Source organism: Balaenoptera acutorostrata, chromosome X (genome assembly GCF_949987535.1).
Source record: "Balaenoptera acutorostrata chromosome X, mBalAcu1.1, whole genome shotgun sequence".
In the NCBI taxonomy this organism is placed as follows: domain Eukaryota; kingdom Metazoa; phylum Chordata; class Mammalia; order Artiodactyla; family Balaenopteridae; genus Balaenoptera; species Balaenoptera acutorostrata.
In genome coordinates this window covers 72591875-72618723 of record NC_080085.1, presented here as the reverse complement: position 1 = coordinate 72618723, position 26849 = coordinate 72591875, and the positions used below count along the sequence as shown (strand labels likewise).

The 26849-nt window shown below is 34.9% G+C and overlaps 1 protein-coding gene across 2 annotated transcripts in view; it reads left to right on the top strand.

Moving 5' to 3' along the window:
• The first annotated feature begins 231 nt into the window (after nt 1-231).
• Nucleotides 232-26849, top strand: part of HDX (highly divergent homeobox) — a 165471-nt gene continuing 138853 nt past the window's right edge. For both annotated transcript variants that reach the window (XM_057537541.1, XM_057537540.1), the window contains exons 1-2: nt 232-359; nt 25286-25432. In XM_057537541.1, coding sequence (XP_057393524.1) covers nt 25286-25432 — 147 coding nt within the window. In that variant the 5' untranslated portion in view covers nt 232-359. The remainder of the gene's footprint in view (nt 360-25285; nt 25433-26849) is intronic.

Genomic DNA, 26849 nt, shown 5'->3' with positions numbered 1-26849 from the left:
AGGGATGCTGGGCGTTCACTTCTACTCAGGAAGGGAGAGGTACAGAGAGGCCTGGCTTTGGATGCAGCTGATGTGTGCGGGGAAGAGGCAGCTCCACTGCAGGCAGCTATTTCTCCTCCCCCCTCCCCACTCTTGGGTTCTGGGCTGAGGCCAGGGACTGTCCGGAGCTGATCTCGGCTCCCATTGGCCGCTGTCTTTTGTGACGTCACGATCATGATGAGAATTGATGATCGGACACGCTGATTTCATTGTCTGAGGAGGCAGTGGAGACCCAGGAAAAATCTCGCTGAATACGCCTGCCCCAGCCCTGGCTTGATCTGGGATCCTCTGATCCCTCCCGTCACTGCACCACGCCCGAGGTAAGCACCCAGCATGGGTAGGTGTGAAGGGCGAAGGAGGGCGAGCAAGGCACCGAGCTAATGCTCTGCCCAGTGGGGGGCACGGAGGTTCAGAGGCCTAAAGAGGCTGCCAACAAACTGGTGCGGCTTTGGGGGAGCCAACTGCCTCTACCCTCCGAGTGAAGCCTGGCGGCAGCGTGAGATTAAAAACGAGATGAGGATAGGGATACAGTAGACACTGGCAGAGAGCGAAGGACCTTGCTCGGAGAGAGTGCGACGTTTGGGACGCGCTTCTGGCCCCTGAGTAGGAGGAAGTGGCGCCTCTGCCTCCGAAGAAAGGAGGGGGAGTGAATTCTAACACTTCTAGATTTCACTGGACTGTGGATTTCTCACAGCCCTACTCAAACGCGCTGGAGGTGCTGCGCCTGCGCAATAACAACCTCTGCGGGGAGGTGGGGGTGGTAGGGCGGAGTTCGTGGCGACGAGTATAGGCGTGGAGTTTGCGTTTGCGCATGCGCCTTTTCCGTTTCGCTGGAGGGGGTTGGGCTGAGGTCTGTCTGGGCAGAATATGCAAAGGGTTGGTAAGTTGGCCTTGTGATGTTTCAAGCGCTAGTTGATGGAAAGAATCTGCCAGTTACTTTGAATCTGGCCTAATGAGCATATTCAGCCCCAGAGTGGGCCTGAACAATTTAAGAAGGCAAATTCTTAATCTACAGTTATCAGGTTTAGAATAATGGAAAGAACTCAGATAGGAGTTTGGAATAGAAATTACTGAGATGAGAAACCATTTGGAGAATAGAAACACTATTCAAGTGAGTCCAACTTTTAGTCTTCAAGGAACTCTGATTTGGCGTGCCGCTCAGTGATTTTTGAAACAAACTCTTTGGAGAGACTCAGAGTAAAAAATTTTCCTTTCTTGTCTTTTTTTTTTTTTCCTTCTTGGAAAGGTTTCTTTTAAAGCTTTGGTCTCGGTTTCAGGTTTGGCGCTAAGTCCTTCCTTCTTCCTCTGTCTCTGTTAGAACCACCAAGGTCAAATCCTATTTTGAGAGATCCTGTACGACTCCCCTTTATTGGGAGGGGCTTTATCACTCGGCAACCATGAGGAACATCCTGCCTGTCTGTCCTTGGTGGAGAAATTGTATAGTAGTGTTAATACTTCTGCTCCACTGTCTGATCATGAACTCCTATTTTACAGAGGAATCTGGATTTTTCTCCATTTCTCATAGTTAAGGGATTATCACGTCCTGGTGAGTTTTCCTTTGAAAGCCTCTCCTACCATTTTTCCCTTATTTTACAGTCTAAACTCTCATTACCACCCATCCAGTCATTCCAGGAACCTCCTAGCCAGCCTTCTAATTCATCCTGTCAGACTAACGGCTTGATGACTTCCTTCATCAAGTCATTTTTCTTCACCAAAATATTATTGGCTTCTTATTTTCTATTGTTCCAAGCCCAGTTACACTTGGATTGCAAAGAGCTTTGTAATCTGACTTTATTATACCACAGGAACCTTATCTTAGTTTATTTCTCAGTGCACAACTCTCCCTAATGTCGCCAGAACAATCTACCTCCAGAACTTTGCTCCTTGTACCACTACCACTCCCTTCACCTAAGATGCTCTCTCTTTGCCTATTCACGTCTTACCCACTTTGGAAGCTCAACTTAAGTTGCACCTCTCTGTAAGTACCTTCCAAGTCTAATCCAACCATTATTAAGCTCACCTTTTCTAGAACTCCTACATCAGTTCTTATATTTGTCACTTTCTTATAGCCTGCCTTATACTGTCTTCTTATTTTTTTAATTTTATTGTGTGTGTGTATGTATGTGTGTGTTAGACTAGACTCCTCAACTGGATTTTAAACCTGTTCTTAAGAGTTGGGACCATGCCATCTACCATATACTTCTTTATCCAAAGCATCTGGATGGCTATTTGAAATATCTACAGCTGTATATGGTCTTTGTTTTCCAATTTCTTGGGAAACAAAGTAATACAGTTATCAAAAGAACTGTATATATGTGAAAACTTATTCATCATTAGTCAAGCAAGGGACCCTCCAGTGACTGAATAAACCTCAATATGATTCAAAGAAAATGCAATACAGAAAAACAGACATCTCTATATATTGGGTAGCCTGCAAATATGTTCTGTCCTCATTAATAAGACCAAGGGAACTTTATCCCAGAAGTGGTTCTGTCTGTAATTTTCTCAGTTTGAAAAATACTAAGACATTTTCCATTGTCTATATTTCTCTTTGATAACATTTCATTATGTATCTTCTCTTAAATCCAGTAATTATTCACTCTTTTTATTGCAGGATGTCTTGCATTTGCTGCTTTACATTGACTGTCACTGATAGTTTTCATCTTGAATCAGAGCTAATCATTGTGATGGCTGCCATAATTGCTATTTTATAATATATCAGTCATCACTTCCCTACCCCTTGGGCTTCAAACTGCATTGTTCCATGGAGCTCAGTCTTATTTGAAAGAAAGTGATTGGTTGTGGTTTAATACAGAGGCTTTCTACAGATTTCACTTGGACTGCTGCTTCACTCTGAGGCACCATCCCAATATTACATCAAGGTTTGAGGTTTAGGAAAATGGATGAAAAGCAGTCCAAAAGGGTTTTACATTCTGTAAATTTGAAAACTATTGTCATAGACTATTGTAAGTATACTATGAATATTTTAAAAATATATATTTAATTAATTCTGCTTTTAAAATTGTATTCCCAGAGGGAATTATATTTTTATGTAGTGTAATCCCCAACAAGGTAAAAATATTTGAATTGTTGATTTTGATTTTACAGTGGAATCAGTTAGCTAAACATGAAATTGGTGGTGTCTTATACTTGCACTGAGTACACTATATCTAGGCATAGTGATTTGGAAGTAAACAGTGAAAATTCTAGAGAGATATATTCTGCATACAAAGGGGACTGGAGAGGTTGGTATATTCAGAAACTGTCACTGACACCCTGAGACCTTTCTAGCCTGCATAAAATGTCACGACAATAAACTGAAACTTGTCTGTGCCAATGGAATCATCCTTGTGCCAACTAGTAGCAAAATTGCCTGGATTAACCAGAAATCTAGGTACATGGGAACTGAACAATTGACATTATATTGTCAATCAAATGCTATACTTTACATCTGACATCTGTAAAGAAATCTACAACAGCAGAGCTGTCTTACCCTCTTGATCTCCTGTTGTTTTACATGAGACTTATGTCCAATTGGGTTGATCCTTAGAATCTTTAAATGTGTTATTTGTTAGAGTGGCAAAAATTGAGGAAAACATTTTCTTAGCTTCTCTTCCCTTGGGGTTGGGGGAAGTTTATTTTATGGTTCTTAAAACAGCCATGGAAACATGTGACTTACATGCCCTGGGTAGGCACTTTTCTCAGGTAAATAAGCATGGTGCTTGTCCAGGGTCATACAAGTAGTAAGTGGCAGAGCCAGTACTTCAAAGCAAGTGTCATTCTAGAGGTTTCATTCTTAACTACTAGGTTATAGGTTGGAGAGCTAGAGTGAGGCCCTTCTTCATTTGTTTTCAAAAATTGTGTTTGTGTGTGTGTAAAATTTCTCCCTGACTTACTCTCTTTATGAGTCTGTAATGCCTGTGACATTTTCCTTTCTCTCTCAGTGGAAATGAAAATTTTTAACAGATAGGATGACTTTTAAGAGAAAGGGATCCTTGTTTTGACTCCAGTGGCTTCGGTGGCAGAAGGCATGTAGACCCATACACTATTTTTTCTATTGTCAAGTACCAAGCAATGGTGAAAGCGTTTCTTCATTGGGTTTTGTGAAAGGATAGATCATAAGTTTTCTCCAACACTAATATATTGCTTTAATATATTTCTTTATATATTATACTTTCTTACTTGGTTAGCTTGGTCTACCTGCAGTGTGCTTCATGGATGAAATGGCTATGCCATTTAGGAAAGTAATTATCCCAGACCCATTCTCCAAATAGCTTTGCCCTTTCATAGACCAATCGTTTATTGTGTTGAAATCTCCTCAACAGAGAAACAACTGGAAGAGATCTGAGGAATTGTGAGATGTAGAAGAAAAAATATATTCTACATTAATGGGAAGTATTACATTAGGTATAGAATGCTCAGCCTTTACTCATCCCCACTATTCTAAGACAACATGAAGTTATTTTTGAATATGTATGTAAGTTATTAAAATAATCAGTCAAGCATTTTAATGAGAACCTAGAGGCTCACTTTTATCACCAATGAATGCTTAAGAGATGCTAAAGGTGGTTTTTTTTTTTTTCCTTTTCCCAACTAGTACTTAATGTAGAGAGAGACTACTTTTGAACTCAGTATTGGTTGTGATTTGGAGTCAGTTTACTTATCTGGTAGGGTTTGGTGCATCTGTGTCTATTAAATCCTTGCAATTCAAAGTGTGTTCCATGGAGTAGCAGTATGGGCATCACTTGGGGACTTCTTAGAAACTGCAGAATCTCTGGCTCCACCCAAGACCTACTGAATCAGAATCTGCATTTTAATGAGATCCCTGGGTGATTCATATGCACATAAGTGTCTGAGAAACACTGATACAAAGTGAAATATGAATTCCTGTACAACTTAAGCATTTTAAGAGCTGGTAGTTATAGAAAACTCTGAATTTCCTTTTGTCCATTTTCACATGTGTAAAGTAATATGTAATCAAAGTATTATCTGGCTAATATACATCAGTTTTGCTCCATTCTGGAGTCAACATTGTCTCTTTGAGAAGATAGCTACACCTGTGTGATGGGTAAAATTGTTAAGAGTGACTGAACCTACTTATTTTGTTGATAATAATGACCTTACCATTAAAATGATATTTATCCTAATTACTTGACATGTCAACAGTGTTACAGAAGAGTATAGATTTACTGGGGTCACTGTTGTTAATACCTTCAAGAGGAACTGTATTAGTTTTCTATTTGCTACTGTAATAAATTACCACAAACACATGGCTTTAAACAACACATGTATTATCTTACAGTTCTGGTGGTTAGAGGTCTGAAACAGGTCTCACAGGGTGAAAATCAAAGTGTCGTCAGGGCTTTCCTTTCTGGAAGCTCTAGGGAAGAATCTGTTTCCTTATCTTTTCTAGCTTCTAGAGGCTATCTACATTCCTTGGCATGTGGCCCTCTTTCATCTTCAAAGTCAGCAATGTTTGATCACATCTTTCACATTGCATCACTGTGACACTTACTCTTTGCCTCCATCTTCCACATTTAAAGATAATTGTGATTACATTGGGCCCACTAAAATAATCTAGGATAATCTCTTTATTTTAAGGTCAACTGATTAGCAACCTTAATTCCTCCTGCAACCTTCATTCACTTTTCCCATGGAGTCTAACATATTCACAGGTTCCAGGAATGAGGATATAGATACCTCGGGGTGTAGCGGGGTAAGGGTCGGCACAGGAATTGATGGCCTTTTTGACTGATAAAGGAAGCCAGCCTCTAATCTTGTTATTGGGATAAGTAATCGGTCAGTGTTCAGGGAGAATGTCATCTAAACATGAAGATGGCCATTTACAAGAGAGGCCTACAACCCATCCTTCCCTCATTGTCCTCAGAAGGAACCAGCCCTACCAACACCTTGATCTCAGACTTCTAGTCTTTAGAACTGCAAGACAATAAATTTCTGTTTAAGCCACCATGTTTTTGGTACTTTGTTATAGCAGCTTTAGCAAACTAATATAGTCAGGGTAGTCCTTTAGTTGATATTTAAGTTGATCCTCAAAAGCACTTATTTATTAAGCTTGTGTTCTTTAATATTCTAGGTGTTGGATAAAGTGAATTAGGCATCAAAGAGTTTATAATACACATTAGACATTTTTCGTAAAACAAGTTTGAAATACATCACATCTCTGGCCCTCAGTTTATTCAACCGTGAAATGAGGGCATGATCTTCATAATACCTAAGGATATCTCTAGCTTTAAAATTCTATGATTCTATTTATTAAATTTTAAGAAGTTATTAAATCCATATATTAATAAAAAGTATTAAGTGCAGACAAAATTGTGTTAATGTTCTCTTCAGGAAACAGTATTTTAATAACTACCATCCCTGCCATTCATCACCCACTTCCTAACCTTCAACTTTAAAGAGAAGTAATAAAGATATTATTGAGAAACACCTTTGTTCTTTTGACTCTCTAGACTCCTTTGAAATTGGTTTAAGACTTAGGTTCAGAACACAGTAAATTATTAGCTCTCTATATGCAAATATATGCTTAATAAATAAAATTTTAAGTGACTAAATTAAAATATCTGTGGTAATTCACTTATATATTGGCTGCTTTTGAGAGCAGTGACTTGGAGAGGAGAGGGTTATTTTGCAAAAAGTTTTGCTCCGACTTCTCAGTACTGCAAAGTATATTGAAGCAATATGTGTTCTGACAATTCACAAGTGAAGCTATAGTTTCTAAATAGCCTTGAGAATATTTTTGCAAATGGTTATCTGGTTACCTGAATTAAATATTAGTGGTAAAATAACAATTGCTGAATATGGTCATGATTAAACCTTGGATAGTATAGTCCATGTGTTCAGATCTAGTCTGATTAACACCAGTGAATAGCATTGTGATGAAATACACAGAAGCACATGTGTTATGTAACAATCTCTCCTTTTGTGCCTCATATCCAAGTGAAAAACATGACTAGGCAGGAGAAATGCAGTGCTGACAAAAACATTAGGGGTCACTGTTTATCCCACTCTTCAAACATATATACGTCTATGATTTGGTAATAACGTATGTTTTCTATCTTAATGTCATAGGCTTAACATAGGGCGGTGTCTCTAAAAATTGAGGTCTGCAGACCCCTAGGGGTCCAAGGACGTGTTCTCAGAGGTCTGCAAGTTTTATGAAAATTTTTAAATTTGAGGGTTTTATTTCACTGATAATCTTGAAAAGAAAACCCCACAATCTGCATGTGTTCACTTACACACAGAGCCTTTCCACCAGGTATAATGATAAAACTTCTCTTTTATAGTCATAAGCCACAATTAAAATACATTTGATGGAATGAATTGAGTACCTTAAGGCAGAGTTCCTCAGACAGAGACCCAAAGGTGGATTTGGACAATATAGGAAAGATTTTGTTTGTGATTTTGTTTTCCTCTTTTAAAGCAAGAAGAAAGAAAAGACTTTACCCGTGACTATCAGATTTTAGTTGCACTCCATGAGGCTTTTAAACCATTAAGCAGTACTTAGTCTATTAAAATTATTTGTAGGGATAAATTTATGCTTCCACTATTTGATGAATTAGATATGTGTGTGTGTTGGTTCAACACTATACATGTGTGTAATTATATACTGTTACCTACTTACCACCAGATGGGGTGCTTTGAGAAATCTTCCTCCAACTCCCAAAGAACAGATGTATACTTTTTCCCCCAAAGTTTTTGCAATAAAATCAGGGATGGAAAGTATGAGAGTCAAACAGTCCATCTCTTTGCTTCTAGGTAAAACTACCCTTAAATATTAACATATACTATGTAAATCTGACTCATAAAACACCAAAAGAATATCAAGTTTAGGTGAATAAATATGGCTTTAACATTTTAAAAACAAATTTTAGTTACCAATGGAAATTCTTGCTGGGAGTGAGAGAAGAGGTAGGATAGAGTAGGAGAGAGTTGTGTGGATGATAGAAAAAAGTTAAGAGAGAACTAATAAGGATAAATTCACAGTATGGTGAAATTAAAGAGACATATATATTATTTTGATATAATGAGTAATTTATTAACAATCACTTTTGCAATGTGCAGCTATGAGAAATTTTATAGAGCTACCCTCAATAGTAAATTAAAATGCAACCTATATTTAAAGGTGTTAGAATGTTAATTGCAGGATGTTAGGGGTCAGTGCTTATGGCAGTGGAATCACTATCATGAATTAGTGAAAGATAGAAATGATTTACTTGCACGATTTGCTTGAGGCTAGAAATGTAAAAAGAAATAGAATTTAGTCACAAATATATATGGATCAAGGTAGTATTTAACTCATCAGGAGATGCTATATATCACTGGTCATTAATTGTCATTTTTTCTGTTTGAGTGTATGCATGTGGGATTGTATGAAAGCAGAGCTAAAGACAACAGGAAATCAATTATCCGATTGAGGTCCTGTTTATGCTTCTGTTGTCCAACTGATTATCTGTTTGAAATTGATCTTTCTTATTTTGTTATGAGTTTTGACATCTGAGTGTATGATAAGGTATTTGTAGTTTAAATGTATTTTATTATTTTAACATTGCCACTTTGTGATAAAAGCAAATGTCACTAAAAGCTAACAAATTATTATAATTGATGAAAAAATCTGAGATTAGTATATCTACTTGCCAGTGATTGATTGTTTTTGAACAAACATTCATCATCTTTGAATTTAGACATTAGACATGTGGCTATAGAGATATATGTCACTGTAGATATATCTTTTCATCTATTTATATGGAAAATTTATACATAATATTATCTTGGAATTTATGCCCATGTCATTATGAATATATATTTAGCTTTTGTGTAGTTGGAAAATATGAACATTGATTATATAGAATTCTTAAGTGTTTTTTAAAGTGAGGTCAGTGTACAATTTCTTTGTGCCCTGAGAAAGTTTTCTGGGTTGTAGTTAAAATTTCCTGTTTCATATTTCCACCTAAGTGATAGAGGCCAATTATACCTCTAAAATGGAAGATAAGAGATGTGTGCAATGCATTTCAGTAGTTATAGCCCAATAAACAAATAATGAATATCCTTTCATAGTATTTGAATAGATGCAATGCCTGTTACTTGGCTTTATGCTTAGAAAATGTTGAAATTTATTTTTTTGCAATATCTGCAAATTCTGGCAAGTTAATTATAAAATAACTAAATAGAACTGCTGTTTGTAAAGATGAGGATCATTAAATGTAAATGACACATTAAAGTGACAGCTTCTGAAAACAGATTTACCATAAATTCTTTTTTTTTTTAATAAAGTTATTTATTTATTTATTTATAGGCTGTGTTGGGTCTTTGTTGCTGTGTGCAGGCTTTCTCTACTTGCAGCAATCAGAGGCTACTCTTTGTTGCACTGCACAGGCTTCTCATTGCTGTGGCTTCTCTTGTTGTGGAGCATGGGCTTTAGGTGCACGGGCTTCAGTAGTTGTGGCACGTGGGCTCAGTAGTTGTGGTTTGAGGGCTCTAGAGCACAGGCTCAGTATTTGTGGCACACAGGCTTACTTGCTCCACGGCATGTAGGATCTTCCCAGACCAGGGCTTGAACCCGTGTCCCTTGCATTGGCAGGCAGATTCTTAACCACTGCACCACCAGGGAAGTGCACCATAACAATTCTTTTGCACGTATTCAAATTTCATTAAGTTCAAAGTGTCAGTTCATTACTGTATATTTAATCAAGCTTTTGCTAAATATTACATTAAAAAATTATGCAGAGGCACCTACATACATGGACACCATGCCCATTGGTGTTGTGCTTAATTTTTTCATTCTCCAAAACTTTAAAAGATCAAACTCTCATTACATAGAAGAGGGTCAGGATCTGTCTTCCTTTTGCCATGAGAATATATTAATGTATGTTTCCTTTATTTGAGGTTTATTACACATTATGTGGGAGTGGTTTGGTATATGTTAAATTAATTATTACTAGTAGGAATGACAAGTTGGTTACATAAATGTTTACAATTAACAAAAATAACTTTTGCATAGCACATTATAGTTTACCAAGTATTTTAATTAACATAATTCATCATGTGAAGAAGAGTAGGACAGATTTTATAACTTTATTTTCCAGATGAAACTGAGGCCCAAGAGGTCAATTATCTTTGCTAAGGTCACAAAAATAGCAAGTAGTGAAGCTTAATAGGAACAGAGATGTCCTGACTCCTAACATAGTGTTCCCATTCCACCACTCCAAAAGGCCACCTGAACTTCTGCTTACAGCTATGATGAAATAACAAGAACAGGATTTACCCTCTCATCTTAAATATCTAAAAACAAACAAACAAAAAACAGCAAAAATATGTATGAAACAGTGGATTTTGGACATTTGACAAAAAGTAGCATAGGACCACGATTTTTTGAGAGAAGGGAAACAAATAAGATAAACCCTGTGAATGTCCCAACTCACTGCCTGGAGAAAGTATCCAGACCACAACCAAGGGAAAGGGAACCAAACAGCCTGGAAGTCTCTCTAAGTTGAGGAGACACAATTCAGAGTTCACAGAGGACAGGGTGACTAGAATTTGAGTACTGGAGGGGAGAATGCTCACAGGAGAAAACTGCACATAGATAGAGCTCTGGAGATTTGTAGAGGGGCCCCTTGAATCTTTGGCTGAATACTGATCAACTCCAGTGTGTGAGAAAACTATTGCAGATGGGGAAAGAACCACTAGAAAGGATCAGGCAAACAATCCTCAGAGCTCACATAAGACCAGGAATAGTTTAGGTTTTCAACCACCAGGCTGGAAAACTATATTTCATGGAATATCTAGGAAGGTCCTCAGAAAGGTATTACTTTAGTAATGAGACAAATTAGCCCTAGACTAAAAGCAATTTTGGATTTGCCTAACAAAGCAAACCTCAGATGAATCAATTTCCAAGTAATTTAAATATATCCCAGAACAAAGTTCCAAAATATTTAAAGAATATAAAAACATCCAGTATCGAAGAGCACCATTAGCAATATCTGCCATTAAATGAAAAACTACAAAAAGCATGCAAAGAAACAAGAAAATACAGCTCATAGTGTGGTGAAGAAATAATTAAAAAAACAGAATGAAAAATAATAGATTTTAGAATTAGTAGAGAATGTAAAAGCAGCTATTAAAGCTGTATTCTCTATGTTCAAGAAGGTAGAGGAAAGCACAAGCCTGATGAGGAAAGAAATGGAAGATTTATTAAAAGATCCAAATTGAAATTCTAGAGACAAAAGTAAAACTATGGGGAAAAAAATGAATGGACCAACAATGAGCTGTGGGACAATATCACTCAATGTAATATACATGTTTTTGAGTCCCAGAAGGTGAAGAAAAGTATTTTTAATTAACAGTTGAAAATTTTCCAAATTTGATGAAAACTATGAACCCACATAGTCAAGAAGCTTAACAAATTCTGAGAAGAAGAAAGCTAAAGGAAATGGCTCCAAGGTATCTCCTAATCTAACTGCTGAAATCCAGAGAAAAAAGAAAACTTAAAAGTATCCAGGGGAAAAAAAGTTACCTTTATGTACAGGGGAACAAACATTAGAATGACAGGAGGCATCGTGTTGAAAACAATGCAAGCCAGAAGACAATGGAACGACATGTTTAAAGCACTGAAAGATTAAAAAAAAAAATCTGTTAACCTAGAATTCTATATCAAAATATCAAAGCAAAACAAAGGTTTTCTTACTCATTCTAAAGAAAAAAAAATGCACTGACAGCAGAAACACACTACCAAAAATGTTCAAGGAAATCTTTCAGGCAGAAGGAAAATGATGCCAAATTGAAATTAATTTTTCTTCATTATTATGTTTTTGTTTTGTATGTAGCCTGTAAAGAATTAAAGAAAATGAAGGGCATTACTACAGTAAAGCTCCTTGCATTTGCACCTAAAAAAAGAACTTTGGACCTACACAATGGAAGTAAAAAATATGTAGGTAAATATGTATGATTTTTAATTTTTGAAAATCACTTTCAATGATAACTGTTTAATTTTTTTAAATAACCATTTATTGGAGGTTTTATAACATATGTAAAAGCAAAATGTATGACAACAATAGCACAAAAGACAGTAGAACAGAAATACAGGTATACTATTGTAAGATTCTTCTATTATATGTGAAGTAGTATATATAATATTATGATAAATTATCTTGATAATAAATTAAAGGTGTATACCATGGTCACTAAAACAACCATTAAAATAACATGACAAAGAGTGATGAGCTAACCAAGAAGATAAAATAGAATTATAAATAATGTTTAATTAAAATCAAAATAGGAAAAAGGAAAAAAAGGAACAAAAAACATATGAGGCAAATAGAAAACAAATAGATTGTATATAAGCCCAACCATATCAATAATTATATTAATTGCAAAATGGTCTAAACATACCAGTTAAAAGGCAGGTATTGTCACATTAGACTTTAACTCATCTATAAATGTCTACAACTAACCCACCTAAGTATAAAGAAATAGATAGGTTAAATATAAATAAATGAAAAAATATATACCATGAATCTAAATAAAGCTGACTATATCCGTATCAGATAAAGAAGATTTCAGAGAAAAAAATATCAGCGGTAAAGAACATCATTCATATTGATAAGGGGGTCAATTAATTAAGAGAACATAAAAATCCTAAATATTTACGTACCTAATAACAGAGCTCCAAAATATATGAATCAAAAACTGTTAAAAGAGACATGAGAAACAGACTAGTATACAATTAGAAATGTTAACAGCTTCTCTCAGTAATTGCTAAAATAAGTAGAGAGAAAATTAATAACTGTTTAAGACTTGAACAACACTTTCAACAAACTCAACCTAATTGACTCCACCCAAAGAGAGCAGAGTACACATTATTCCCAGAAGCACATAGAAAATTGATCAACATGGACCATATTTTGGGCCATAAAACAAACCATCAAAAGTTAAAAAGTTGAAGTCATATGAGGGATGTTCTCTGATCATAAAGGAATTAAACTAAAATCAATAAATCAAAGATATCTGGGAAATCCCCAAATAGTTGGAAAGTAAACAACACAGTTGTAAGTAACCAATGGGTCAAAGGAGAGCCCACAAGGGAAATTAGAAAGCACTATGTAATCAGTGAAAATGAAATTGCAACATATCAAAATATGTGGAATACAGTTAAATCAGCACTTAGAGTTCATTTAGAGCATTAAACACTTGTAGAAAAGTAGAAAGCTTGAAAATCTGTTACTTGAGCTTCACTTTAACAAACTATAACTAGAAGAGCAAATTAAGCCCAAAGCAAGCAGAAAGAAGTAAATAATAAGAGCAGAAATAAATGAAATAGGAAACAGTAACAGATACAAACTACTATATATAAAACAGACAAGCAGCAAGGATATACTGTATAGCACAGGGAATTAGACCCAGTATCTTGTAATAACTTATAATGGAATATAAGCTGCAAAAATTCCTGAATCACTATGCTGTACACCTGAAACTAACACAATATAGTAAATCAACTATACTTCAATTTAAAAAAATAGAGAAATGTAATGAAACCAACATCTGGATATTTGAGAAAAGGCTGTACACAAAAAAGAGAGAAGACACAAATTACCAATATCAGTAATGAGAGAAAGGATATCACTACAGACTGTACAGACATTTAAAAATATACTAATGGACTATTAACTTTACACCTATAAAGTAAACAACTTAAAGTAAATGTATATATTCTTTGAAAGACAGAAATCATCAAAGCTTGTTTGAGAAAAAATACAATAACTGAACACTTTATTAAAGAACTTGAATTTGTGATTAAAAATCTTTCTTTTCAGAAATCTCCAAGCCCAAATTACTACACTAGTGAATTCTACAAAACACTTAAGAAAGATAAAAATTTACAGATTCAAGATCCCTTGAAACAAGTTAAACTCAAAGGAAATCATGCCCAGACACATTATAATCAAATTGCTAAAAATCAAAGATATAGTGTTGAGAAAAGCTGGAGAAAATCAAAATACATGGGGAAACAAAGATTTGGAAATGACCATGGATTTTTCATGACAAAACATGGAAAACAAAGTCAGTGGAAAAACCACTTCAAAAATATGGAAAGAAATGTAGCCCAAAAGCCAATGAATTAAAACATTACAAAGACATATTAAAATAATAAAAAAGAAGTTGGAGAAAGGGGAACAGCAAAACGAACAATCAGAAGGACAAACAGAAAACAACTAATAAAATGGTGCACCCAAATCCATCCATATTAGTAATTACGTTAAATGTAAGTGATCTAAACACACTGTCATACTGTCATACACATACCATCATATTGGGTTTTTAAAGCCCAACTGTATCCTACTTATAGGAAACCTACTTTATATATAAAGACATAAATTAAAATAAAATGAAACAAAATTATATACTATGACAGGTTATTCTAAACAAAGCTGAAGTATATTCATTAGTGTCAGACAAATTAAAATACAGAACAAGGAATAGTATGAGGAATAAAGAGGGGGTATTACATAATGAATAAAGGATCAATTCACCAAAATTATGTAACAATATTAGTTGCATATGCGTCTAACAACAGATCTTCAAAATACATAAAGCAAAACCGATACAATTAAAAGTAGAAATAGACAAGTTAACAATTATACTTGGGGACTTCACATTTCCTCTTTCGGTAATTGATAGAACAAGTAGTCAGGAAATCACTAAAGACACAGAAGATCTGAACGACACTATTAAGCAATGTGACCTAATTGACATTATTAGAACTATCTACCTAACAATAGCCAAAGATACATTCCTTTCAGATGTTCATGGAGCATTCTTTTTTTGTTTTTAAAGAGACTCCTCTTTTTCTTTTTAAATTTTATTTATTTATTTATTTATTTATTTATTTATTTATTTATTTATTGGCTGTGTTGGGTCTTCGTTTCTGTGCAAGGGCTTCCTCTAGTTGTGGCAAGTGGAGGCCTCTCTTCATCGCGGTGCACGGGCCTCTCACTGTCACGGCCTCTCTTCTTGCAGAGCACAGGCTCCAGACGCGCAGGCTCAGTAGTTGTGGCTCACGTGCCTAGTTGCTCTGTGGCATGTGGGATCTTCCCAGACCAGTGCTCGAACCCGTGTCCCCTGCATTGGCAGGCAGATTCTCAACCACTGCGCCACCAGGGAAGCCCCATGGAGCATTCTTTAAAAGAAACCATATTCTGCCTGGGCCATAAACTTTAAAAAATTTAAAACAGTTGAAATAATATAAAGTATGTTCTCTATTCATAACCACACTAAACTAGAAATTGATAACAAAGATATCTGGAAAATACTTAAATATTTTAAACAATAAACAGGAAAATTAATATTTTGAACTGAATGACAATTGAAACACACCCTGTGTCAAGATAGTTTTTATTTGCATTTCCCTGATAATTAATGATGTTGAACATCTTTCAAATACCTGTTGACCATTTGTTTGTCTTCTTCAGAGAAATGTCTGTTCAAGCCCTTTGCCCATTTTTAATTGGATAATTAGTTATTTTGCTATTGAGTTTTAGGAGTTTCTTATATATTTTGGAAATTAACCCTAATCAGATATATGGCTTCAAATATTTTCTTTCATTCTGTAGGTTGCCTTTTTTTTTTTTTTACTGTAGTTGATTGTTGACTGTCCTTTGTTTTGCAGAATATTTTTAATATGATGTAGTCCCACTTGTCCATTTTTGCTTTTGTTGCCTGTGCTTTTGGTGACGTATCCAAGAAATCGTTGCCAAGACCAAAGTCCAGAAGCTTTTTCTGTATGCTTTCTTCTAGGAGTTTTACAGTTTTGGGTCTTATGTTTAAGTCTTTATCTTGAGTTGTTTTTTTGTGTATGGTGTTCACACCTGTTGGGATGCCTATTATTAAAAAACCAAAACATAAAAAGTGTTGGCAAAGCTGTGGAGAAATTGGACCCCCTGTACATTGTTGGTGGGAATGTAAATTAATGTTCAGCAGCTATTGCAAACAACATGGAGATTCCTCAAAAAGGTTAAAAATAGAACTACCATATGATCCAGCAATCCCACATCTGGGTATATAGTCATCCCTTTGTTTCCATGGATGTGGAACCCATGGATAGGTGGATACAGAAGGCCAACTGTAATGGACTTGAGCACCCTTGGATTTTGGTATCTGTGGGGGGTCCTGGAGCTAATCTCCCACAGATAGCAAGGGACAACTATCCAAAAGTATTGGAATCAGGATCTTGAAGAAATATCTGCATGCCCATGTTTATTGCTGCACTATTCACAATAACCACAATATGGAAATAGCCAAGTGTCCATCGACAGATAAAGAAAATGTAATATATACATACCATGGGATGTTATTCAGTCTTTAAAGAGAAGGAAATTCTGCCATTTGCAACAACATGGATGAAACTGGAGGACACTATTCTAAGTGAAATAAGCTAGTCACAGGACAAATACCACATGATTCCACTTATGTGTGCTATCTAAAATAGTCAGAAGCAGAGAATGCAATGGTGGTTGCCAGGATGGAGGGTGAGGGAAATGGGAAGTTGTTATTCAGTGGGTAGATAGCTTCAGTTATGCCAAATGAATAAATTCTAGAGATCTGTTGTAGAACATAATACCTATAGTTAACAATACAGTATTGTGCACTTCAAAATTTGTTAACAGGGTTGATCTCATGTTGTGTTCTTATTACAGAACAAATAAACAATGGGACACAAGGAAACTCTGGGAGGTGTTGGATATGCTGATTACTTTGATTATGGTGATGGTTTCACTAGTTTTTGCATAAGGCCAAACTCATCAAATTGTAGACATTAAATATTGTGCAGCTGTATGCACCTCAGATATACCTCAATAAGGCTGTTAAAAAATCCAACCTATCAAAATTTGTAGAATGCAGCCAAAGCAGTACTGAGAAGTAAATTTATAGTATTAATTGCTTATATTTAGAAAAGAAGAAAGGTCAAAGATCAATAATCTAAGTTCCCACCTTAAGAAACTAGAAAAAAGAAGAGCAAATTAAGTACAAATAAGCAGAATGAAGGGAATAATAATGATAAGAGCAGGAGTCAATGTAAATGAAGACAGAAAAACAATAGACAAAAGTCAATGAAACCAAAAGCTAATTATTTCAGAAGATCAATAAAAGTGATAAGCTTCTTGTCAACTGACCAAGACAAAAGAAACAAATTGCCAATATCAAGAAGGAAAAATACATCACAATAGACCCTATGAATATTAAATGGATGATAAAGGAATAGTATATAAGAAACTTTACACCTTTAAATTCAGCAACTTTGATAAAATGGACCAATTCTTTGAAAGACACGAACTGCCCAAACTCACTCAAGAAGAAATAGATTATCTGAATAATATAGAAATGTAATGCATAGCTTAAAACTTTCCAACAAAGAAAATTCCATGCTCAGATGGCTTCATTGGTGATTTCTAACAAAGATTTAATGAAAAAATAATAATTCTATGTAAACTCTTCTAGAGCATACAAGTAGAAGGAACACTTCCTAACTCATTGCCTGTACCAAACCAAATACAATACAAGAAAAAATCACAAACATCCTCATGAATGCAGACTCAAAAATTTTCAACAATATATTTCCAAATGAAATAAATATATAAAAAAATAATACATCACCGCCAAGTGGGGTTTATTCCAGGAACAGAATACTCATTCAACACTTGAAAATCAACCAACATAATTTACCATATCAAAAGGTTAAAGAAAAAATCTGTACAATTATCTCAATACATGCAGCAAAAAGCATTTTACAAAATTCAATATCCATTCATTATAATGATGATAGTAATAGTAATAATAAAAACTCTCAGTTTAATACAAATAAAAGGAAACTTCCTTAAACTTGTAAAGCATGTGAAAAACCTACAGCTGACATAACACTCAATGGTGAAAGACTGAACGCTTTTCTTCTAAAATTGAGAATGAGGAACAAATGTCCACTCTCACAGCTCTGATTAAAACATTATACTATAGGTCTTAGACAGTGCAATAAAGAAATAAAAGACCAGTACCTACAGAAATATAGATTAATGGGACAGGATAGAAAGCCCAGAGATAAACCCATGCAAATATGGTCACCTTATTTTTGATAAAGGAGGCAAGAATATAAAACAGAGAAAAGACAGCCTCTTCAATAAATGGGGCTGGGAAAACTGGACAGCTGCATGTCAAAGAATGAAAGTAGAACACTCCCTAACACCATACACAAAAATAAACTCAAAATGGATTAAAGATGTAAATGTAAGGCCAGACACAGATCCTTTTTGACCCACCTCCTAGAGAAATGGAAATAAAAACAAAAATAAACAAATGGGATGTAATGAAACTTAAAAGCTTTTGCACAGCAAAGGAAAACATAAACAAGCCGAAAAGACAACCCTCAGAATGGGAGAAAATATTTGCAAATGAAGCAGCTGACAGAGGATTAATCTCCAAAATTTACAAGCAGCTCATGCAGCTCAATATCAAAAAGCAAACAACCCAATCCAAAAATGGGCAGAAGACCTAAATAGACATTTCTCCAAAGAAGATGTACAGATTGCCAACAAACACATGAAAGGATGCTCAACATCACTAATCATTAGAGAAATGTAACTCAAAACTACAATGAGGTATCACCTCACACCAGTCAGAATGGCCATCATCAAAAAATCTACAAACAGTAACTTCTGGAGAGGGTGTGGAGAAAAGGGAACCCTCTTGCACTGTTGGTGGGAATGTAAATTGATACAGCCACTATGGAGAACAGTATGGAGGTTCCTTAAAAAACTAAAAATAGAACTACCATACAACCCAGCAATCCCACTACTGGGCATATACCCTGAGAAAACCATAATTCAAAGAGTCATGCACCACAATGTTCATTGCAGTTCTATTTACAATAGCCAGCACCTGGAAGCAACCTAAGTGTCCATCGACAGATGAATGGATAAAGAAGATGTGGCACATATATACAATGGAATATTAGTCAGCCATATAAAGAAACGAAATTGAGTTATTTGTAGTGAGGTGGATGGACCTAGAGTCTGTCATACAGAGTGAAGTAAGTCAGAAAGAGAAAAACAAATACCGTATGCTAACACATATATATGGAATCTAAAAAAAAAAAAAAAAGTGGTTCTGAAGAACCTAGGGACAGGACAGGAATAAAGACGCAGATGTAGAGAATGGACTTGAGGACATGGGGATGGGGAAGGGTAAGCTGGGACGAAGTGAGAGAGTGGCATGGACATATATACACTAACAAATGTAAAATAGATCGCTAGTGGGAAGCAGCCACATAGCAGAGGGAGATCAGCTCGGTGCTTTGTCACCACCTAGAGGGGTGGGATAGGGAGGGTGGGAGGGAGATGCAAGAGGGAGGAGATATGGGGATATATGTATATGTATAGCTGATTCACTTTGTTATACAGCAGAAACTAACACACCATTGTAAAATAATTACACTCCAATAATGATGTTTAAAAAAAAAAAGAAAGAAAAGGCAAATGTATTGGAAAAGAAGAAACAAGCCTTTCTCTGTGGATGACATAATTGTTTAGAAAATACCAGACAATCAACAAAAAAAGCTGCTGGAACCAATAAATGAATTTAGCAAAGTTAATATACCAAAATAAATTGTATGTTGATATCCTAGCAATGAACAATTGGAATTTTTTAAAATTTCTAGCTCTATTGAGGTATAATTTACAAATGAAAATTGTATATATTTAAGGTGTACAGTGTGATGGTTTGATATATATATATATGTATTATGAAATGATTAGTACAATCAAGGTAAGGCATATGTGATATCCATCACCTCACATAGTTCTATTTCTTTTTGGTGTCGTGAGAACACTTAAGATCTACTCTCTTAGCAAATTTCAAATATACACTACATTATTTTAAACTATAGTAACCATGATTTTAAAAATACCATTTACAATAGCCCCCTCCCCCTTCAAAAAAACCATACACATATAAGAAATACACAGGTATAAATTTAACAGACTATGTACTGAATCTGTATACTGAAAACTATAAAACTCTGAGGAAAGAAATCAAACAAGATCTAAATAATTAGAGAGAAGTATATCATATTCATGATTTGGAAGACACAGCAATTGTCCCTAAACTGATCTATAGATTCAATCCAATCCCAGCAGAATTTTTTGTTGGTACCAACAATCTGATTCTAAAATTCATATGAGAATGTAAAGGATGTAGGATAGCTAAATTCATTTTTAAAAGTACAGTATTAGAAGACTCACACTTCCTGATTCAACAGTCATGATAAAGCTCCAGTAGTTAAGACAGTGTGGTTTTAATGAAAGAATTGACACATAGGTCAATGGAACAGAAAAGAGTGTCCAGAAAAAGAGCCACACATATATGGTCAAGTGATTCTTAACAAAGATGAAAAAGCAATTCAATAAAAAGTTTTTTTCAATTAATGGTACTGGAACAATTGGATATCCATATGCAAAAAACCCCACAAAACTTCGACCTGTACTTCACACCTTACACAAAAATCAACTCCAAATGTATCCTAAACTAAAATGTGAAATGCAAAACTATAAAGCTACTAAAAGAAAACATAGGAAAAAGTTTCTGTGACCTTGTGCTAGACAAAGATTTCTAAGGTATGGCACTAAAAGCACAATCCATAAAACTAGAGAGCAGTGATAAATTGGGCTTCATCAAAATTAAAAACTGCTCTGTGAAATACACTGTTAATAAAATAAAAACAAGACACAAGCGAGGAGAAAATATTTGAAAATCATATTTCTCTTAAAGGACTTGTATCCAGAATGTGTAATGAACCCTAAAAGTTAAATAATAAGAAACAAACAATCCAATTTAAACACTTGCAAAATATTTGGACACTTCTACAGAGAAGATGTATGAATGACAAATAAGAATAGCAAAAGATGCTCAATATCATTATCACTAGGGAAATACAAATTAAAACCACAATAATAATACACAATTACACAACTATTAAAATGACTAATTTTTTAGAAATATATGATAATAATTCTGGTAAGGAAGTGAAAGAACTGAAACTTTCATAGAATGTTGGTGCAAAAGCAAATTTGTATAGCCACTTTTTTTTTTCAAAACTAATCAATTTCATTTCACAATTACCCCCTCATCACCCCTGTTCAGTGGGAAGTAGCCAGAAAGATCATTGCCCCTTTTTCCCACAAGATTGTATAAAAGCAGCCTGAATTGGGACTAGGATAAGATGGGTTTTTTTTTGTTTTGTTTTGTTTTTTAATTTTATTTATTTATTTATTTATTTTTGGCTGTGTTGGGTCTTCCTCTAGTTGCGTCAAGCGGGAGCCACTCTTCATCGCGGTGCGCGGGCCTCTCACAATCGCGGCCTCTCTTGTTGCGGAGCACAGGCTCCAGACGCGCAGGCTCAGTAGTTGTGGCTCACGTGCCTAGTTGCTCTGCGGCATGTGGGATCTTCCCAGACCAGGGCTCGAACCCGTGTCCCCTGCATTAGCAGGCAGATTCTCAACCACTGCGCCACCAGGGAAGGCCCTGTACAGCCACTTTTGAAAAGGGTCTATATTTAACTTATAAAGTTAAGTATAGATTTACCATAGGACCCAGCAGTCCAACTCCTAGGTATTTACTCAAGAGAAATGGAAACTTATTTGCAGACAGAAACCTGCACACAAATGTTTTTAACAGTTTTATTCATAATAGCTAAGAACTTAAAACAGCCCACATGTCCTTCAATGGATGAATGGATAAACTGTGGTATATTCTTACAATGGAATGCTACTCTGCAAGAAAAGGGAGCAAATTACTGATACAGACAACACAGATGAATCTCAAATACATTATGCTAAATGAAAGAAGCTAGTCTCAGAAAAAATACATACTGTATTATTCTGTTTATATGGCATTCTATAAAAGCAAAATAATAGGAACAGAATAGGGATTGTCAGGGGCTGGGTGGCTAGAGAGATTGATTATAAATAAGCAGCATAAAGGTTTTTTTCAGAATGATAGAACTGTTCTGTACCTTAATTGTGATGGTGGTTTCATGACTATATACGTTTGTTTTAACGCATAAAACCATACATGAAAAATAGTGATTTTTACTGTATGTAAATTTAAAAGCGAATAATAATAATGGATTAAAAGGACAATGTTAATAAAGACATGTTAGCCAAGATAAAGATATCCAAGGTATTATATTAACCTAAACTCAACTCTTTGTAAACAAACGAACAAAAAAGTTGATGGCTTACCCAAAATTCAAATTTTTAGTGTTGGCAAGAATGTATTCTATTTGAATTGGTGATGATTTTATGGACTCATTCCATTTTTAAAACCAGGTTTTCCAAGAATGAGTCCTTAATGAGTAAAATTTTTTGGTACTTTTCAAATGATTTAGCCATTTAAAACATTATTAGGGCATTATTAGAGCTGGTTTTAAGTACGATATCAGATATATAAGGACAGTGTTACATAGGAATTTATCTGAAATATTCCAATGTAAAAATAGAGCCTTAGCTATATTTTAGCTATTTCATTCCTCAAAGCTGTATTTTTCAAGTATTTCCAAAGCAATACATCTAAAATATTTCACTCATTGCTCTGCTTGTTTGAATAGAACATACTGAGCATAATTTAATCTTTTGCCAATGGCTCAGGGTCTTCATTAAAACACCAAATTCTAAAGCTGAGAGCAACCTAAGAAATTCCATATCTGAATATGATAGATAAACTGAAGGGCCTAGTTATCCTCAAAAATATAAATATGTTACAGCTATAACATGCTTTAAAATTTTAGAAAAATGAGAATTCCCTGGCAGTCCAGTGGTTAGGACCCCATGCTTCCACTGCAGGGGGCACAGGTTCCATCCCTGGTTGGGGAACTAAGATCCCACAAGCCGCGGGGTGCGGCTGAAAAAAAATTTAAGAAAAATGAGTTCACATATCTTAAATTATTTTTAACAATCCAGACTGGTAAGTAAAACAAGTAATATAATCCAGAATTTTACAAACTAGGAAATGAATGCTCATAGAAATTAAGTGATTTACCAAATAGTCTCCAGTGGAGTTGAGAGTAGGACACAGGTTGTCTTATTCCTTGTGGGCTGGCATGTGCTCAGTGGGTAGTACAATGAAAAGAGAATTAGACTAGGAAATCATGAGGTAAAGCTAAATGACTTGTTATTTCAATATTTAATCTCCTAGTTCAGTTAGTTACCTTCCCTACCCCAATACAGTAGACCTCAATTTCTGTGAATCCAATGGATTGTCATTTTATCTTCCACATAAATAACAACCCAACTTTTAAAATGAAAGTTTTTACAACTTTTTTTTTTCCTGACTTTTGTGCAAACGATTAAGAACTTTGGCTGTGCAGTCATTCAATAACTTGCCACTCCATAGACCAAGATAACTAATCTGCCATGCTTTTTAAGATTCATATCATACTGGAGCAACGTAACCAGCCAATAGGAAACCATTCCTACATAAAGCAGATATAGTGATACACTTGGGGATCAGCCATATCTTGTACTCTAGGCTTTTTTATGGTAGTTACAGCCCTACAGAGAAGAATCAGAGCCATTACCCGTATTATGCATTAGTGAATTGAAATTTACCACACTCCTCAGATCTCATTCCAAAGTACTGGAATACCAATACCTTGCTTCTTAATCCACAATAGATGAGGTATTTCAGGTATTTGACCTTCATCTTCTGGCTCCTCTCCTGACTGTAGCTGAACCACTTAGGAAAATGAACCCCAAATTGCTCTGAAAACTGGAAAACATGATAGTAATATTGCTTTGATGAATATCGTCCCTACCCTCTGGCCCAAACATCCTTGAAAATTTATTCAGTTTGCAGATTAGAGGTTTACATTTCCACATTGTTGTACTTGAATGAGATCCCCTTCATAAAGTGGAGGTATTTGTTTCTGAAAGTTCCTGCCCTCTCTCACATGTGATTTTCTCTCATCAGATCTCTTAACATTATATAGGAAAACGTTTGCATGGTCAAGAAAACAAGTCGTGTACAGATTTCACTGGGTGCCTATGTGACTGTCTTTAATTTCTTCATGAAACTGCTTTATTGTTCAAAATATTCAAAAAGTGGAAATTATTTTTTATTTCCATGTCAATGTACTTAGTTGTTTCCATACCCAGTATACTAGAATGATTTCTGTTTGGTTTGGCTTATATTGTTTTAGTTGTCACTGTTTTTTCTAATTTTGAAGAGATTCATTCCTTGAAAAGGGTTTTCTTTCTGTCAGCTTTTAGGAATAACAATTTTAGTGCGACAGCTTGTAAGAGGAACCTGAAATTGCCTTTATCTAATTATGTGTTCTTCTTTATAAAATGCACTACTAGAATCCATCTCCTTTATGAAGAGTTTGACCTGCTTCTTATTTGTGAGATTCACAGAGTTGTTTTCCCTTAATATTAAACATCTTGCCTATTGGCAAGAAGAGCAATGTGTTTTTAAAAATTTCTCTTGTCTAATTATGATGTTGTCGATTAAAAGTACTTGGTATATTTTTAGTAAACTATACATGATTTTTAATTTTGATTTATATACTACAGCTATTAAAAATAATTATTTTGGTTAGTGTTGCCTAAAGCAAATACATTTTCAGTCACTAAAACTTCCTGTTTATTTTAAAGCTTTAAAGAGAGATTTTGACTTAATATATAAAATGGACCCCTTTATCCCAGAAAAAGAAAAAAATAAACGCACCCTTTTGTTTCAGAGCACATCTTTTGGCTGTAAGACATATGCCAGATGCCTTGCTTGACAAAGAACAGTGAGTGTCCCTGTTGATAATTGACCACCTATGGCTACTACCATACCACAATCTCTGGCTTTACTAGCCATAAATATTTATTTCGGTGAAAGAAGCTTTTTTTCTCCAAGCACTGACACTAACCAGACAAGGGCTTTCCGCTTTTTTTTTTTTTTTTTGTCTTTAAAGTTGATACTTTTTCTGAACAAATTCAATAAGGGTTCGCATTATGCATAATATTCATTAAGAACCTGTCTCCCTTTAGCACACAAATTATTGCCCATTACTGGGATTATTTCACTTAAAGAAATCTTGCAGCTTGAAAGCATTGAAATTGTATCAAAAAACAAAAACGTGCAAATTCTACACAAACCCAATTTTTATTCAAATTTTCAGAGTATCTTCTTTTATTTTTAGATGAATCTACGTTCTGTATTTACTGTAGAACAACAAAGGATTTTACAGCGTTATTATGAAAATGGAATGACAAATCAAAGTAAAAATTGCTTTCAGCTCATATTACAGTGTGCACAGGAGACTAAGCTGGACTTCAGTGTAGTCAGGGTAAGTATTGAGGTCTTAAACTCTTGAATTTATAGCTTTGTATTACAAGTCATAATTGATTAATATGAGAAAAACTATCAGGGTGTGAAGTCACTAACTATAAACAGCTTCATTTCCCTGGTATAAAATTACTATTTTTTAATATATAGCTAATCATTTAGTATGTACTTTTTTCTATAAGTACCTTGAAAGCACTAAAACTTTTGCATTTTAAGTATATCTTTTAAAAATCCCAGTCCTTTGAACTAATAAGTACCTTTAGGATGAGTTGCTGATCTCATGCTTGGTTTACACCTAGAATTTATCTAGATATAACCCTCCAAACTGATATTAGTAAAACAGGCATTTACCAAGGGAGTTAGCATATTTTCTTGTTGTGTTTAAATTTTTTTCAGCAGGCATTTATGAATTTAGTATTTTTGTCTTTTTAGGAAAACCTATCCTTTTTATGAATATCTCTTCCTCCTTCTAAGTAAAATGTATGCATTTTAATGGGTTAGCAAGTAAGGGACAAGAAATCCCTAGGGAGGAAAATTTCCTTTATCACAACCATTGTTATTCAGTTGTAAAAATCAGAGCTGCTACACATTTGGGAAAGGCAGTGAGAAGGTGATAGAGAGGAGGCAAGAAATAAACCTAACAGAAGTAGTCACAGATTTCATAGTGAGTGCATAGGTCCTTTCATGATTGCTTGAACGTGTTACAAATCCCCCTGGAGCGAAACCTTAGGGATTCAAAGATTAACAGCTTTCCCATCCTTGTCATTCATTAGGCTAATTTGTTAAGAGAAAGGACTTCTGTTTAAGTTTATTTTTCTGTTGGAAGAACTTTTAAAGACCCCAAAGATAAAAATCTCTTGATAAGAAGAATTCTTTGGAAAATCTATTTTTTAAAGACTGAAAGATATATTCACCTTCAAATAGGGAATTATGCCACCAGTTCTAGGAGGGAAATATCCAGGATATCTGTTTTTTGTTTGCTGAGATCAACCATCATACTCAGATTTTTGTAAGAACTAGAAATATCTCCTGTTGATAGCTCTAAATTCCCTATTTGCAATACCTTTAGTAAAACCTCGAGAAAAAAATTAATTGCCTTAGAAAAATTATTTTAAAATGTGTAATATTTCAAGTTGATGAGCTTTCCATTTTATAAGTACAAACTCATTTTTTTCTGCAATAACTTCTTTCTTTTCTTCTCTCTTATTTTACCATTACTTTAAAATGAAAAGTCTTCTTAGGCAGCTGCTTTGTGGACTGTGACCTTTCATATTTACAATTTGCTATTGCAATCTTCCCCCTAATAATTTACTTGATTGTACTTGAATATTGAGAGTGTTGAAATACAAAGGTTTATATCTTGTTCCAAATGGTGTGAAATCTGTAACAAGTAATGGAAATGAAAGAAATAAACTTTC